The sequence below is a fragment of the Maylandia zebra genome, linkage group LG7 (genome assembly GCF_041146795.1).
Source record: "Maylandia zebra isolate NMK-2024a linkage group LG7, Mzebra_GT3a, whole genome shotgun sequence".
NCBI classification, from domain to species: Eukaryota; Metazoa; Chordata; class Actinopteri; order Cichliformes; family Cichlidae; genus Maylandia; species Maylandia zebra.
In genome coordinates this window covers 51,987,651-52,005,044 of record NC_135173.1, presented here as the reverse complement: position 1 = coordinate 52,005,044, position 17,394 = coordinate 51,987,651, and the positions used below count along the sequence as shown (strand labels likewise).

At 41.7% G+C, this 17,394-nt stretch overlaps 1 protein-coding gene across 12 annotated transcripts in view; it reads left to right on the top strand.

Annotated features, from left to right (window-relative positions):
• rapgef1b (Rap guanine nucleotide exchange factor (GEF) 1b) overlaps window positions 1–17,394 on the top strand; it is a 45,248-nt gene that overhangs the window by 6,023 nt on the left and 21,831 nt on the right. For all 12 annotated transcript variants that reach the window (XM_076886640.1, XM_076886642.1, XM_076886643.1 and 9 more), the window contains exons 2-3: window positions 16,178–16,323; window positions 16,867–17,045. In XM_076886640.1, the coding sequence (XP_076742755.1) occupies window positions 16,178–16,323; window positions 16,867–17,045 (325 nt within the window). The remainder of the gene's footprint in view (window positions 1–16,177; window positions 16,324–16,866; window positions 17,046–17,394) is intronic.

Genomic DNA, 17,394 nt, shown 5'->3' with positions numbered 1-17,394 from the left:
CCCCCCCCCCCCCCCCCGAAAAAAAATGTAGACAGAAGCCATAACTGCTCTAATCCTGGCTCATCAGGTTAGGATCTGATACTGTGCCTGCATGCTTTGGTCTTAATCCTGTTACACAATACAGAAAATGTGCGCTATGGAGCTGTAATCTTGGTATTTTAACTCCAAGCTGCCTGCCTCGCCTCACCTTGGTAACTGGGCATGTTTTCTGACCCACATGTTGGGGTTAACCCTGTTTGATTTTTTTTCTTTCCTCCTGCTAAAGCTGCGTGAACAGATCCACCCTGATGAGCTGGTATAACATAGAGGCTCCATAATTAAGGTAGCCGAGTCTATCGCTGTGTAATTACACAGTGCCGAGTGCCATAATACCTTGTTTTGAAAACACACAGTCTGTGGTGCGCTCAGCCTAATAAATCTATGTATTTCAACCCAGCAGGCAACAAAAGTCAGTGTTCACTGTGTGTATTTTGTCTGTGTACCCTGAGCTGCCCAGACCCTGTAGTCATGATGGCCCTCTGCAGAGACCGTAGCGTGAGTAATGTGTTTCAAACAGATGCACAGAGGCCAAACACAAATAGCTGGTCATACTGCAGAAGGACAATATTTTGTAGTTATTCATCTATTAGCTGCTGATTTGACTACAGAGGCTTTAATTTCAAAATAAACAGTTTCTGGATCTTATTGTTTATGTTGTTTTTTGGTGTCACTTGGTTTGCACACTGCCTAAAAGTCTTTTTTTGCTGCTTCAATTCGCTCGTCTAAATCCAAATCTTTGTTATCTGAACGATCGCATCGTATCAAACGGTCTTTATAACCCATCTGCCAGAACCCACAGCATCCTCACTCAGACTGCTGGTGTTTGTGATGAGATTGTAGAAGTAAAAGCGGTGTGACAGAGAACCACTACTGAAACTCCAAATGTGTCCAATGATGTTGTCTTTCAGTTCTTGTTTCGGACTGAGTTACAATAGCGCTCTAACGCACTATTGTAACGCTTTGTAACTCTAACACTTTGATATTATGGAAATTTGATTGAAGGGAACAGGGTATTTTGTGTTTTGTGTATCCACACAGGGGACTGCACTGTGTGTGTTGCAGATACAGTACTGACCATTGCAAGGATGAAGGAAAGAAAAGAAAAATCTGTCTATGTTGAGTTTTCTATTGAAGAAAAGTGAGCAGCAGGGACACAGAGAGAGAAAAGGCGAGTGGCATTGGTGTGCCTGAAAGCAGCAATCTCAAAGGCGGAAAATGTAGAAATCTATTTAAAGGCGGGGGGGTGGGTTCTGTCAAGCTGCGCCTTAGTGTGCATGTGTGTGTGCGTGCCTTCCTGCGTTCAGTGTGTCAAATCATGTAGACCCCAGGGTGGCATGGCTGGGTCAGGGAGCTGGCATACAATGAAGGGGACGTCCCACAGTTGCTGCCAGTTTCCGACACCAGTCTAAATCAGGAATGGTAAGCGAGAGAAGTTGACATTGCTTGCAAACAAGTCAGCCTTGTTGTCAAGGTGCATGTGGGTGTGGGTGTTTTTTGTTTGGTTGTAGATGAATGTGAATCCTTGGTTTGATTTCTTTATATTAATCCCAGATTGTAGATGAAATGCATGCAAACACGCACAATCTTGACTTCGCCAGTGACTGAATGAGCTTGTAGCCCTGTGGACAAAATCCAGGAATTTGTTTGTTTGTTTCAGTGTTCGCTGACCCACTTCTGCTTGGATGTTCATTCTTATACAACCTGAATGTGTGAATGTGCTTTTAAAACAGCAATGATGAACAGAAATAAATGGAATGTTTCTGAGGTTAAAGGCAAAATAATCACATAATTTATCAGCTTTGGCCTGAGAAGACTTTGAGTTGTTATTTGACCTGTTTCTCTTCATATGACTGATATCTCACAGCAAATAATGAGTTAAATTTCACTGATTCTTTTTTCCCCTTAAATTCTGTTACAAAAGCCTCAGCATCCAAAATGCTTGTCTTTAGACTTGTCCATGCTGATTCTATCTTTGGAAGCGTCCTGCCTAATTTTCTATTGTTTAAAACATAAACATAAAATGAAGATATCATTTTATAGCGTCAGATGTATTGTAAAGGGCCCACCATACTATTTTTGGAAGTGCAGTCATGCTGTCTGCTGCAGTGTGTCTGCATACTGAGGAAGAACAGACGACAAAAATAACAGCACATCAATAAAACCCTGGAAGGTGATATGCAGTTATGTAGAGGCAACTTTCCTCATTCATCTGAAACAGCAATATGTAGCTTTTTCTTTTTACCCGTGGAATGTCAGATAAGTGGACAGACATCAGCTGAGCAAGTAAACTGGTACAGATGACAAGAATGAGCTAATAATAGCCTGCTTAACAGTTCAAATAAAAAAATAAAATAACAGTTGTAGCTTTTGTCTGGTTTAAAAAAAAAACTAAAAAACAAAACAAATCTCAGACACTTAGAGGCAGCTGACACTGACATAAACGATTATGCGCGTTAGGAAGTAACTAGGAAGTGACTATTAACATAGATTTTTGCCAGACTACATTTCACTCATTGAAAACGGTGATTCCTACGATGCCCTTTCAAAACCCCCATACAAACATGTATAAAAGCCTGCAGCTAATCACTGACTGACAGTATTTATATCCCGTGGCCCAACCTTAGCATGTAGACTACAGATCGATCTCTGTTTTCCAAAAATAATATAAATTTGTGTCATCTTTTTCCACAGTTGGAAAAAGATGACACAAAAATGTGTTATTACGGATTAATATAGAAGTAATTACAAAGTTGCATTTAATTTTCTTTTTGTGTATGAGTGATTCAAATCTCTCTAGTACAGTTTAGACGACCGCTGCCTAATTATAAGTGTCTATACGTGGGCAAGTCTTGTCTTTGTAAAGGACACGTCTGTCATCCAAGGCTATTTTTAAGAAGCTACATTTGGACATTTTTCACAAAGTTTGGTATGCCAGGGTGCATTTGATCTGTAAGATTAAATATATTATGTGGCATCTCTCTTTCAGTCTCATCCAGTGCTGTGTTTGTGCACAAAGTGTCAAGTGGATGACGAGTGGCCCGCTGCACAGACAAGATCGGCTTTGTGCGGCTCTCTAACATGGAGAGCGTGGTACCACTCCTTGCTGTTGAGGCCATTTACTGTTTCCTGTGCTTCTCTGCCTCTCTGTATCTGTCTCTGTCTTGTGCTCAACAGTGAAGTGATCGGTTCTCTTGTGGCTGTTTGTCTGTGTGTAGGATCGTTCTCCTATCTCAAGTGCTTTATAGTGCCTGTTTGGCAAGAGGCAAACAGCTGCCGTTCTCTGAGAACTCTGAATTCATTCTCAGCAGATCACAGGGGGTTTTTAGCTGTTGCAGTGTCTCTGTTCTGGTGCTGCTTGATGTTAGAGATACTGACAAGCTGAGTATTTATAGCACTTTGTGCTTCTTAGTCTATCGGTTTCACCCCAGGTGAACCTGCCGCCTGCCACACTGTCTGTCTCACTTTACTGAAAGAATCAGTTCAGAAAGCTAGCTTTAAATGGATCGCTAAAAAATGCAGTAAATTGCTGCAGCCTGAAGGTCAATTGAAGGATCAGGCTGGTTTGAGCATGTTTGTGTTGGGTGGTTGTGTATCGCAGTGAGCTGCTTTGTGTCGTGTGTGTTTGTGTAAATGTGTGCGTCTGTTAGTGATGTGCTATTAGACACCACCTATTTTTATAAGGTAAGTTGTTATGTGGGGGTTAGTTACAGAGTCCAGGCTGCTCTGTGCTGTGAAGAGGGGAGGGAGACGAGGGACAGGAAATCATAGCAGTGACTTAGGCGTCAGCGGGGAAGGAACAGGAGGGGTACCCAGGATGGTGTGTAAGTGTATGTTGTGTGAATTCCGCTCCCCCACCCCGCTATTAACCCTTTCCATCATACTGCCCCTGCCCTCCAGTAAAGCTTTAGCGTGCTGCTCTGTGGCCTCGTTTGCCTCTCACATCACATTAATGGAATCATTAGCTGATACTGCTATGGATTCCTAGATGACAAAACCATCAATATCACAATTAGGTGCTAAACTAATGATTTTTTTTTTTCCGTTGTAGATTAATCTGCTGATTATTTTCTCAGATAATCGTTTGTCCTTCTGGAAATGGGGGAAAAATCACATCATGAAGAAATCAACTTGTAGTTGAAAAACGGTTGCTCTAAAACTCCAAGGAAACATTGTTCTCTGTTACTGAAGACAAACAAAAAGATGAGTTCATCACTGTCAAGAAGGTGGAATGAGCAAATGATTGGTCATTTTTGTTTTAGCAGGAAGATGACTCGCATTACAAACTAGATCTTAAAATAGCTGCATATGTAAATAAAAAGGAAAGCTACACAGTAGCCAGAGAACAATTCTGAAACCTGGTTTTGTATATTTTTCAGTTTCAGCACTGTGTTATGTGATGTGCTGATGTCCTCTGGCCTTAACACAGTGTGCACGAGATGTGAGCCCTATGCACATGGCAGCTTTTAACATGATGTTTCTAGATTTTGTAGCTAATTTCTGTTTTGCTCAGGGATTGGCAATATTGCCGCAACTTTTTTTGGGGGGGGGGATAAGAATAAATCAATCCTTATACTGCTTCATGAACGTCCTGCTCCCCCCGTGCTTCACACTGCTCTCTCTCCGGTATTAAGGCTGTGCACTGGCTGAGATGAGATTGCTTCTCTTCAGGATGTTTGCCGGCTGGCTATCCTTTGTCCACCATGCTGCCGTCTGTTTGCAAAACGTTACGCCTCCCAGTGCATCTAATGAACATCGTGCTAACTGCATCACTACCGATCATGCTTTTGCTTTGTACGTGAAAAGCTGGACAGTTTAAACAGTGCGATAATTTATTTATTTATTCAAGCCCTTTGTCCCCTTTTTGTCACCATTTTCCCTTTTTTAAATTAACAATTGGGTCAGCAGAAGCTTCCAGCATGTTTTTTCTGTGCGTTGATGATGCTGTTGAAAATCAGACCTTAAGGCATCCCCTCTGCAACCCTTTGTTGCTCATGGTTGAATAGTTTGGAGAACCTTTGTGTTTGTGACTGTGGATGCTGGTGTGGGTTCCTGCGCTCTGACACAGAGGACAATTGAGTCAACTAGACCTTAGGGCTCACTCCATAGCTTTCAGTACAACCTGTATGAAATTCTCTGCCAAGCGCTTCCATCAAATAGCTCCATTAGCTCATCCCCTGCCTGCCATTAATACACAGACCCATACTGAAAGCATCCAAGAGTGAGGATTATCTAAATACTCATAATATTGCATAGCCAGTGCAGTGTGGTATTATCCTTGAAGCATATACAGTGTATTGCAATAATTGTTTTTAAATGAATCATACTATTGTGAAGGAAGCGAGTCAAAGTGAGTGAAGAGGATAAATGAGTGTGTAGCGTTAGTCATAGATCTACAGAGTGTGGAAACACAGACGAACAATGTGACAGACATTATCAGCACGAAGTAAGTAGAGAAGAAGAAATGCTATCAGTAATGAACCACCTTCCTATTGCAGCAGCAGAGGGGAAAAGGTTGTGTTAGCTCCAGAAACACAGAGCTTTGGAAGATTGAGTTCTGCTGGCTTTATAGTTAAACAGAGGAGGCATTGAGGCTCGAGACTTGTAAATGTTTATGCCACCACACAATACGCGGGCCTAATGGTCCCACCCTCTTCTGAAACGCCACCACCAGGCTACACAGGACCTGCATCAGTTAAATAGCATACGGCCTTAAAATCCACCCAGCGTCTAATCAAAATGATCAAACATTCCTTAAAAGCTACTTAACCAGAGCAGTTAATGGAATGACTCACTTTTGACTCATGCTGTGTTAATAGCTTCATTTACAGAAAAAAAGACTTCCTTGAGCGTATCTGCAGTGAAGTCGGGATCGTGGTGGCGTTGCAAGTCTTAAAGATCTGTCGCTCTTGCATCCAGAGTATACAAGGGTTACACACTATTACTGTGACATGTATATCTTATAAAACTAAGAAAAAAAGCTGTTTTACGTGCTGCAAAATATACAGTTATTACCAGTCTTTAAGCAAAGAGAGCTGCATGAATGAACTCACTGACTTGCAGCATGCCAGCATATCCAGAGCTCCACACTGACCCACTACCCTGAATAATGTTACACATCATCTACCGCATCTCATCTGCAAGCTGTGTAATTATGGAAGCGTGCATAGTCTACTCTAACCTCAGTAGCCTTAAATGTAGATGTGTTAATTTAAGACTTTTGTTTTGAGACTATACCACTTTGTTTCCCATCATTGTTCTGTTTCAGAGTGTGCGTGTGTGTAAAATACTGCCTCTGAACATTGCTTCAAGCTACTTTTCCATGAAGGATGATGGATTGAGAAGTCAGTGAATAGCAGATTACTATCTGTTTCAAAGTGGGTTTAAGATGCACAGCTCATTTCAGATCACAAACAAACAGACTCAAGAATGCAATGTGTCACCAAGAGATTAGGCTGGATTTTTCTGTTTCTTTTTGTGGCCTAATGTGACATATTTTCCTCCCCTCTCTGATAATTATAGTTTCAGGTTACTTTGTAGATTCTTCACACCTTTTCTTTTCTTTCTTTCTTTCTTTCTTTGCCATTGTTTGTCATATTGGGAATCAGATCGTATCTGCATGTTTAGTGTTATCCTATGCCTTTTCTAGGCTGCCGTAACTCCAAAGTGACAAAAAAAAAAGGCGAGAAAGTGGGAGAAGGTGCTTTTGATATCTTTTTATCTCTGCAATCTTGTGACTCATAAGGGTAATGATGCCTCTCTTGCAAAGCAGGAGTTTCCCTTTATAGATACCGATTCAGATATAGATAGTATTCTTAATCATAAGCCTATTGTGTGCTGTCTGCTTAGATCTGAAAGCAAATTGCACAAACAGTCAGGAAACAGGAAAGAGACTGTCTTTTTCTCTTTTTTTGTTATTGTTGCCCTGCTGTCTGTTGTTCACTTGCTCATCTTCATGTCGCATACAGATGACCAGCCACAACCTCTCTAAACAGTTATGGATCTGATTAGCTTTTTTGTGTTATAGATGTGCTTTATAGATTGCCTGTGTTTGTGCGGTCATGCTCTGTTAGCCACGGTTGACCAGGCCTTCTGTTACCATGCAACGCAGCACCCAGAGCACCTCCATCACCACACTGATATTTGCTCCTGACCAGTGACCCATGGCTGGTGGGGTTTGCGTTCCTGGTCACTGACATACTGAAGGGCATGCTTATGCAAGTATCGGCTGAGGCGTGCTTTATTGAAACAGAGATTGACTTGGGAGGGGATAAAAATAAGCGTGTACTTTTGTGTGCTTAGAAATGAAACGTGATAAATGCTTTGCTTTGGTAAAACGAATGTGATGTAATGTGAGAAACCCATTTGAGTTTTGTCGCTCCAGTTTTTGTGGAGTAATTGAATTCTACAAATGAGCTGGAAATGTATCACTTGAGCAAAGTATTCATTTAAATATAAATTAACTTTGAAAGTGTCTCATCAGTCTGACAGCTGCAAATTGGTTGTAGCTGGTGGTAATTCTTTTTTGTAACTGTTCTTATGCCAGTTCAGTTTTTTTTTTTTTTTTTCTTGCCCGTTACCTTTTATTTTGCACTTCAGAATTCGGTTGAGAATTGAATGGCCAAAGAAATTTATCATTTATAATTGCATTGCACAAGCAGAAACGATCTCCCACGTCTCATATGCTCATTTGTTAAGTGGACTGCAATAGACTCGAGCACTTAGTATCTGTATCTCATTTACTTGCTGGTTGAGTGGATTTGATGATCTCGGCCTCACTGTGGCTCCTCGTCGTTGAACTTCATGCTCAAACAGCACAGCTGGTTAACTATGGACTCCACCATTGCACTTCCTCTGTTACTTTTAAGTTAGCTGTTAGCCAGTGCCTCATTACTGTACTGTGCAAAAATTCCTCATTTCTTTCTATTTTGCTTCCAGGTGGACTTGAGCAACAGTTCTCCAGGCATTCTGAGGGTCTTTCAGAGTTTTTCTTTGACTGTTTGGCCTTCTTTGCTAATTTTCTGTCCAGTCCAGTTAAGCCACATGACAGACAACTTGACAAAAAACAATTTTAACTGTCTTTAGATACTCTGTTACTAGCAGCCTATTGCAACAACACATAATGTATTCCTTTATATTTAGTTTAATCTATTAAAAATGCCAAAGATAAGAGTTTGACAGGAATAAAACAGTATTTTTTGCAAGAAGGTGTTTCCAGAAGAGCTATCAATGAAAAACATGGCATAACTCAGCATGACATTCAGTGTCCTTAAAAACAAGTGGAGGACAAAAGAAGATGTGGAAGGCCTAAATAACTATCTAGAGCAGATGAACAGTATCTGAGCATCAAGTCTTTAAAAAATAGAAGACAAAAAAACAGCAAAGACCTGAAACAGGACCCGAGATCTGGCTATTCAGTTCATCTACCTGCTTTGGTGAAGCCTCATCAGAATTGGTGTCAGTGAAAGTGTGGCTGTCAAGATGGAACAAGGAGAAAAGACTGGGGAATGCCAACTTATGCAAGAACTGGAATAAAACTCAGTGGAAGCACATCATATAGAGTGATGAATCCATATTTGAAATGTTTGGTTCAAGTCATTGTCAGTATGTAAGAGGAGGTTAGGAGAGAGGTGCAACATAAGCACATACTGCCATCTGTAGAATATGGTGGAGGCTCTGTCATGTTTAGGAGCTGCTTTTCAGCCAGTGGTGTTGCGGACCGTGTCCAAATTGCTGCAACACCATCTGGAAAGCATTTGATTGGCAGCAGCTTCATTTTTCAACATGACAGTGATTTCAAACATGCTGCCAATGCAGTAAAACCATACCTGGATAGAAGAACAGACAATGGAACGATATCAGTCAGAGCCTGAACCTCAACACTGTTAAACCAGTGTGGGATCATTTTGATAACAACATAATCTAAAGAGCTTAGTGTGTTCTTCAATGAGTCTGGAGATCTATTCCTGAAGACTACTTAAAGAAGTGGCAAGAAAGCTGTCTAAGAGAGTTCCTGTTGTGTTGAAGAATATAGGTGCTCATAACTAATGTGAACTTAAAGTTAAGAATTATATAAATTCTGTTTTTGCCTTATATATAGTATTTTTGTGCATCTTTAAACAATAAATAAATCACTGCATTTACTTCCCATTTTTCCAAGCAAAATATGAAGAGAATGAGAGGTAGCTCAGACTTTGTCACAGCACATACCAGACCTTCCTACCTTCGTCATCCTTGGACTGTGGCTTGACCTGCAACACACCCACCCACCCACATACACACACATACACACACAGAGCCTGTGGTTTCCTATAGCGCTGCATATTAACTGTGGATATAAAGAGGATTCCTATTGAAAACTGAACACCGCCAGCAGGAAATAACCACTACAATGGAGAGAATAAATAATTCACTAAGCACTTAAATATTTCCTGTTGAATTTTTCTCTTTCCTCTCCATTTTTTTTCTCGCTGCTGTTCATCTTATGTGCCTCAGGCTAGCATCCCCCCCACCCTTTGCTCCACAGCAGGTCTTACTTCTTGTTCCGCAGTGTAACAGACAGCAGTTAACACTGTTGTCATTTTCATAGGTAAATAAGAGCTCAATGTAAGCAGAGTCGCTTATAAACAATGACATGGCTATTTACGTGTATCCCATATGGTGGGTTTCTGCTTAAGTGTGCCAGATTCTTTGTCTTTATTTAAAGAAGGCTGCGTAAACAGTAACAGCTATAGCGTAAAAGGAAAGTGGGATTAATGTGCATCAATTTGTAGAGGCTCTTTTTTTTTAATCAAGCATATTTGTGGCTGTGTGTATTTTTATATTTATGTGGGTGAGAGGAACATACCTATGTTAGATCTACAACCCCATCTAATCTTTGTAAAAGGGCACTTCTTATAGAGAACTCATTTATTTACATCAAATGCAGGGGTAATGTCATGATTCCATGTGACTTACCTTAAAATAATTTTTAAAAAGATATTTATGGGCTTTTTAACTTTTATTATGGCATGACAATTTAGAGTTTACACAACAGCTAGGAGAGAGCATAAGGGAACATACACAGCAAATGAACTGGGGTAGATTTGAACCATTTCCAGTTTGCATTGCAACTTTTTAGCGAGTGCAAAACAGCTGCAATGCTGTTTAGCAAGTATTCAGCGACTTTTTTCCACACAATTTGCCATCTTCTATATACATTACTGAGCGCTGCAATCTGCTAGTGACCCAAACAATTGCAAGGAGGCTTTCAGTGCAGTGCTTCATACCTCTGTGTGACAGTTTCACCTAGCAACTGCAAGCAGCCTCCTACAACTATTTGCCAACCAGCTGGGGAATACACCTTTTTCCCAAGTGACCAACGGTTACTAGGGGGTCTATAGACCAGTTACTGGTGTTTAGCAATCAAGACATAATGTGGATTGCACAACACTGGACATTATATTCTTCATTTCCAGTTAACACTTGTACAGCTGCTGTTATTGTGTATATATTTATTTATATTTCTTCATACATTCTTATATAGTTCTATATTGTGTATTTTGTTGTACAGTTATTTTATTTTCAACTTTAATTTATATATTTTCTCTTATTCTTTCCCAGTTAAATTTACCCTTCATTCTAATTTGTGTTGTACAGTTATTTTTAATTTTTCATATTTATTTCCTATCTTATTCATAGCCTTTTCCTTTTTTGTTTTCTTTAGGTCACGAGCAGTTGTCCAAGAATTTCACTACATATCGTACTGTGTATGACTGTGTACGTGACAAATAAAATTTGAATTTGAAATTTGAATTTGACAATGACTGGTAGCAATTTCCAGCAACTGCTCATAACTGGTCATGGAGTATACATTTTACCTCAGTGACTGGTGGTTACCATGCTAATGCCAGCTGGTTTTTATGCCTGTGATTGGGGCCATAAGAACATGGATCCACACCAACCAGTTTTCGGACATGATGACAGAGTAAAGGTTTACCAAACTGAAACCTAAAGTAAGCTGACAGTCACGATTAGGTGTTAGTAATGGCACAGTTCTTAAAGCCTGTTGGATGTAACGCTATAACCGGTGACAGTTTGGTCAGATGACAGCTTATTGAGTTTATTAAGACTGTCCCAGACAGATGAAAAGATGCCCCAGCTAGCAAATCAAGTTAACATTGCTGGTACTGTGGGTCTTTGCTTCAAAATGTGTGCAACAGAAATGCCGTTATAAACTCAAAAGCATATTAACATACTGATGGACTGAATGAGTCCAGTGTGAAGGCTATGTATACATATACTTGTAGGTTTTATCTCTCAAGGAGTCTGTGTAAAGCAGAAAAAGAACTCATTTTTGCAGTTCATTCATCCTCTAAACATTTTCTATGCACACTTTCAGATCAGTTTCCCCCCCCCCCCCCCTTACCTTTTTCATATGCTGAACAGCTGTCACACAGTGACCTTTGTGACTCTCGTAGTGGTCGTCTAACAGGCTAAACACGTCCGCAGAGGAAGGTTTGGGGACACTTTCACTGAGAAGCTCCTCACTGAAGGGGTTCAGCAGGAGGTGACAGCTGTACATGTAACTAAGCACAGCCTCATCTCTGCTTTCCACCCTGTTTCGTCTTACTCTAAGCCTACAGGGCCAGTGAGAAGGGAAGAGGCCACCAGCTGTCCTGTATTGATCACACCTGTACTGAGCAGCAACCACATCAATCTGCCAGCCCGTCACACCCCGACACACACACATATGGCACCAGTCGTCATGATCAGCAATACAGAACGGGATTTTTTTTTTCTAATTTGGAAAATAGATAAATAAGATAAGTACAATTAAGAAACAAGTTGTTTCATAAATTGCAGTTTTTCACACTACACAGACTGCCATTAATAGCAGGGGTGGAATTAACCTCCTCCCACTCAGAGATACTGTATTATAAATAGAAAGGGGAGAGAGGAAAAAAAACCCTCCTAATTTAATAATATTCAGTTTATGAGGAAGCAGCATTTCAAACACCTTCAGGTATGTCTTTTTGTCTGACAGCCTGTCAGGATTCCAAATAAAACTGTTTATTAAAAAACCATTTGCCTTGCGATTTGGGAGGGTCATGAGTTCAAGGAAGTTTTTCAAGATATTAATCACACTGATACAGAATCATGTTAGCCTGGAGGGATTGTGCTCGTAGCTATGGTTCATGTGGTGAGGCTGACAAAACCCTAGACTGGCTGCCTTTCCAGGTGGAATACTAAATAAACTATTTCTTATTCTAAATGAAATGTTCCTGGACAGCAGGTGTCTGTGGGTTGCCTTAGGGCAGCAGAATTAAATGCAGAGGTCTTTTCAGGCTCCAGCAAATAACAAGCGAAATATACACAAAATTAATTTGCGGTATATTGCATCCACTTACCTCTTTTTGCCAGAAGCATCCATAAATTTACACCCTATGTGTGTGTGTGTGTGTGTGTGTGTTTTTTTTTTCTGTTTGCTTATTGTGTAACAAAGCCTTCAGACAATTCAGCAGCTAGAAAGCTCCCAGGGAATCTGTTAACACCGCAGAGCTGGATGAGAACTCTCCCAGGCTTTGTTGAAGAGTTGTTCAGACTCAAGTGTTTGCTTTAAATGTCCCCAAGGCCTTTAAGAGCAGCAAAGTGTCTGCAGAGTTTAAAAGCCTCCAAAAAAGATGTTTACTTGTTAAATCCTTCGCTATTTAGTCTTAACAATGTCATTTATAGTCATTTTTTCACATATCCTACAGACTTGGATTTTTGCTACCAGAACTAACATGAACCGATTGTCATAAGGTTTTTACCACCGTGGCGTTCACATGAACTGTGAACTCATCGCACTGGGGATTTTTTTTGCGGGAGGTTTACGCGTAATTGTGAGTTTGCAGTGTGACGTGAGGGTTTGGGGGTTGTTTGGTTTCAGTTCTTCAGGGGACTGAAGCATTTTACAATGTAAGAGATAAACCAAGACTTTTTTTTTTATGGAAGCCTAACCCACTTTGATGTTTGTCAGTTAGGCTCTGCTGTTTTATTTTTTTTAGTTTTTACTTTTCACTAAAATGGATATGGAAGCCACAAATAGAAATCAACAAAGGCAAAGCATCACATATTAAATCTTCAAATTAATTCTTCTTCTTTTATCCCCTTGGTCTCTCAAAGCAGTTTTAAAGTAGTAAAAACACAAGTATTGGCTTTGAAGTAACATTTGAAATGGTGTAAAGCTGCGTAGATTGATATGTTGAAGACTGGAACCAAATTGTAGCTTTTAAAAATTGTTTAAAGCCTTCAGTATAGCGGTTGCACCAATTACTTTGATCTGCAAAATGGGGTCCTGGGTCCCCAAGGTTGGGAACAAGGTTGGTTTTATAGTTGTTGAGACATGATCCAAGTCCCAGTTTGGCCACTTATGTGCTCATCATAAATATGCCTAAAAACCTGAGAAAATAGAGGCTGGAAAATGTGTTGCATTTTATGTAAAAAGTAAAAACTGGCAGAAACTCTAATAAGGTGGATCATGGGATGCTTTGAAGTCTTTTTAGTGACGGTAATCTAACAGTGCCTCAGGTTGTTCGAGGGTTAAGTGCATAAATGTGCTTCCATTTGGACTTATTCATGGCGCTTGGGTGTTCGAGGTGCAGAAATGAATAGTCTCCAGTCTCAGTTTGGCACTGAGACAGTTTTACTGTTTTCCAGGCTGCCAGAATCTACGGGTAGCAGACGACAACAGTATTAGCGCCTACACAACTTCCAATTTTATCCCACCCCAAAACGGTTTAACTGTAAAGTTTCTTTCACTGTTTTGTTTCGTCAATGACTCGTCAGATCTGTCTGAGACATTACAACCAATGACATCATAATTCTGGCCAGCAGCAGGCAGGAAGCTGAGGAGAGGACCTGGCTGAGGAGGGGAGGGTGGATACTTAAGGGGGGGCTGCATGACTATAACAGAGCACTTCACTGTGTTCTCCCTCTCTCTCTCATGCTTGCTGACTTTAACAGTGTCCATTTCTTTCTGTTGATGATGTCATTTTCATGCTGAGCCAGACTTCCAGTTCTTTCTGCTCCCAAGAACTAAAGAGGAAAAAAAAGACTGGGTTGAGAAGTGAATAGGGGAGCGGAGGATTGATGGAACCAGCCCTGTGCGCCTGATAAACAGCTGAGCCTCGGGACCGCGATGTGGCGTCTGAGGTCACCAGCTGTATCGATCGTATGCACTCATTGTGCTCGTGTCATTGCTTCTCAGCTCTGGGGCTGGGACGATGCTGAGTTGCAGCTGTAAACGTGGACACAGCTCTGTGTAAGCTGCAGTTGAGTGAGAGGGTGCAGCGTTTTTGTGAAGTCCGACACAATCCCCTGTGCACGTTCCCAGATTAAGGGGATTCTGGGCGGGGGGGGGGGGGGCGCTGAATTTATATGAAGGCTGATGTGCAATCAAAAACATACTCACTACTCTACATGTAGTCTGTGACTCTGTAAAGCGAAGTCCAGCCAGGAGAGTGTCTTGGCTTGTGGCAAAACTGACTTAACACTGTATGTACAGCCTCGGGGTGTAAAATAATCTCTCACGCTAGCTGTGTTATTCAGACCGTGCTCTTCTGGAGCTCTGAAGGACTACATCATCCCCTGCGGCGCGACTCCAAAGTGTAGATCCAGACAGCAGTGCAGATGAGAAGGTTGTCCCTTCCTGCAGGGTCTTCATCGCACCGAGTGACTGCTCTGTCTTCTTTGATAAACTTGTCTTCCTTCTCCTTAAATCCTGCCCAGCTGACTAGACGTTGTTATTTCTTTGCTCCACTGACTGTGTGAAATGAAGAGGCACAGCATACCAATAAAATATGCTATCTCTGTCACACGGTGGCATGAATTTACTCTCTCCCTGGAAACAGCCGCTCATGAAGTTACATTTGAGTTAGTTTGTTTTTACCCCAGGAAAGCAAACACGTTGAAACATCTATATGTGATTGATTCAACCGATTTGGATATCAGAAACTGGGTCAAATTCAGATTAAAATTGATGAGCAGTCATGAAAGAGATTTCCAGCAACTCTGCGTTTTGCTCAATCCTCTCTCTCTGCGACACGAATAACTTACTAATGCTTGCCCCATCCCGAAAAACAAATTCACCTGGAGTTTTCTTTTTTCTTTTTCTTTTTTTTTTTGTGTGTGAAGCTGGGATAAAAATTTTAAAAAAATCCACGTAAGAACAAGAGACAAGGGGTCACGCATGCCTAATCTCAGGAAATGCTACGGCAGCCGTTCTCACCAACATTTTTAATGAGAACACGAGGCCGTCCTTGGCCGTCCTGGCGAACTTTGGCTTTGCGCTGGGTGTAAAGGATGACGGGGATTAGAGATAGAACAGTGGGGTGGATGCTTGCGTGTCGTGTCGATCAATGGTGCAGATGAAAGCACGGCCTCTCTGGAAGTCTGGTTTGTGGCTCTTTCCTGCTGTTGATTGCTATTCTGCAGTCTTTTTGGTTGTTTTCCTTCACGCTGATGGCCCCAGAATGCCACATCCCGCCGTTGCGGCGCTCAAGGGAGATTAAAGCAGATAAAGGTGTCATTTTGTCACTGATAAAAACCCACACTCGTCATGTCAGCTCCCACTGCTCTTATTAGTATTTATTTCCTGGTTCAGCTTCACATAGGAGGGGAGAGACAAAGAGGTGAAAGGACAACATGAGGGAGCACCTTATTTATGTTAAGGCTCTGTTAATCCTGGGATCAACTAAACCCTCACTGCTATGAACTAGTTGGAATTCTGCTAAATAACTCATCTATTATGAAGCTGCTGTCTCTGTAATCCTGTAAAGTCATTTTCATCTCTGCACTAACTAGCAGAGGCACACTCGTCTGCTTTGGCCTGGTCTCCCTCACATCTGTACAAATAATGAGCTGCTAGATGAGCTTGAGCAGCAGATTTGTGTTAGCATTAAAGACTCCAGTTTTCCCTTTTGGAGTCTTGCTGGTGCTCAGCTCCTGACTTGAGCACCACTGTGTGATAGTGATATCAGCACTTCACTGAGCTTGTGCCATCTGCTTACATCTAATTTCTATCCTCAAACCCCCTTCCTCACCCCCCACCTCCCCCTTGAGAATCTCTCCTCCGTAACTGACCATTCAACTTCCTGTGTTTTCCCACTCTCGTCCACAGACTCGCAACGGTCCCATCTGTCCACTATCACCATGATCCTGAAGGACAAGTTCCACTCTCCCAAGATCAAGAGGACTCCATCCAAGAAGGGCAAGCAACTGCAGCCCGAGACAGCAGCCAAGAGTACTGAGAAACCTACTAACAAGGTGTGTGTGTTTGTGTGCGCCAGCAGACATGTGTGTATCGTGGGAAATCCAACGCTTTCCCGCCTATTCCGTGTATTTGTTTGCCTCTTTGCGAGGCGATTGTTTTCCTGTCAGATGTTTTGTGCTCCTCTATTCCATTGTGTCCGCACGTGGGTTTCCCTGCTGGTTCCCACAGCCTCCCAGTCGCTGTGGCGGCTGGCTGTGCTTCAGCAGGTGTCTAAACCTATAAAGGCGCGAATGGAACCGCGCTGCGTCGTGAATGAACTCTGTTAGCTCTTAAAGGCTTTTGGTGTAATGAGTATATTCCTCAGCAGTCCTGCTGTGAAAGACTAGAGAGGCTCAAAGAGCTCTTTGCAGGAGCACCAAGATCACTCAAAGCCACATCACTTGATAGATGATGCTTTGAACTGTGAGCAAACCACAGGAGTAGCAGACCCAATGCACAGAGCCCAGACTAAATAGTAACTATTTACTTCTCTTATAAAAATGAACTTTGCAGTCTAATCCTGAGACACTGTTTTGTGGTTGTGGGGTTTTTTTTAGAAGGTTAGTAGGCTGGAGGAGCAGGAGAAAGAAGTGGTCAGTGCCCTGCGCTACTTCAAGACAATCGTGGACAAAATGGTCGTGGAGAAGAAGGTTCTGGAGATGCTTCCAGGCTCGGCCAGCAAGGTGCTTGAAGCAATCTTGCCCCTGGTGCAGGTAGAGGCACGGATACAGCACAGGTGGGTAATAGAAAATGTAGGTCAGTGTTATAATATTCTTTCTGCAGTCTTTTTCCCCACTTTAGATTTATATTAGTGACACTGTATCACTTCTCAGTTTATTCTTATTATTCTTGCCTCTCGAAGCAGCTTGTAAAGTAGCTCGGTCACATGTTCAGACTAGAAAGACGCTGGCTTCCTGTCAGCGAGGAGCTTGTGAAGATTGATAAGTTCGCAGGCTCCCCTCGAGGCTCCCCCGATTCGAAATCTGAAGTTGTATAAGCTCACATCACTCGCTGCCCTCTCTCTCTCCATTAACACATTTCTTTTTGTGGAACAGAAATTAATTTCAGCTTTGAGATATATCAGC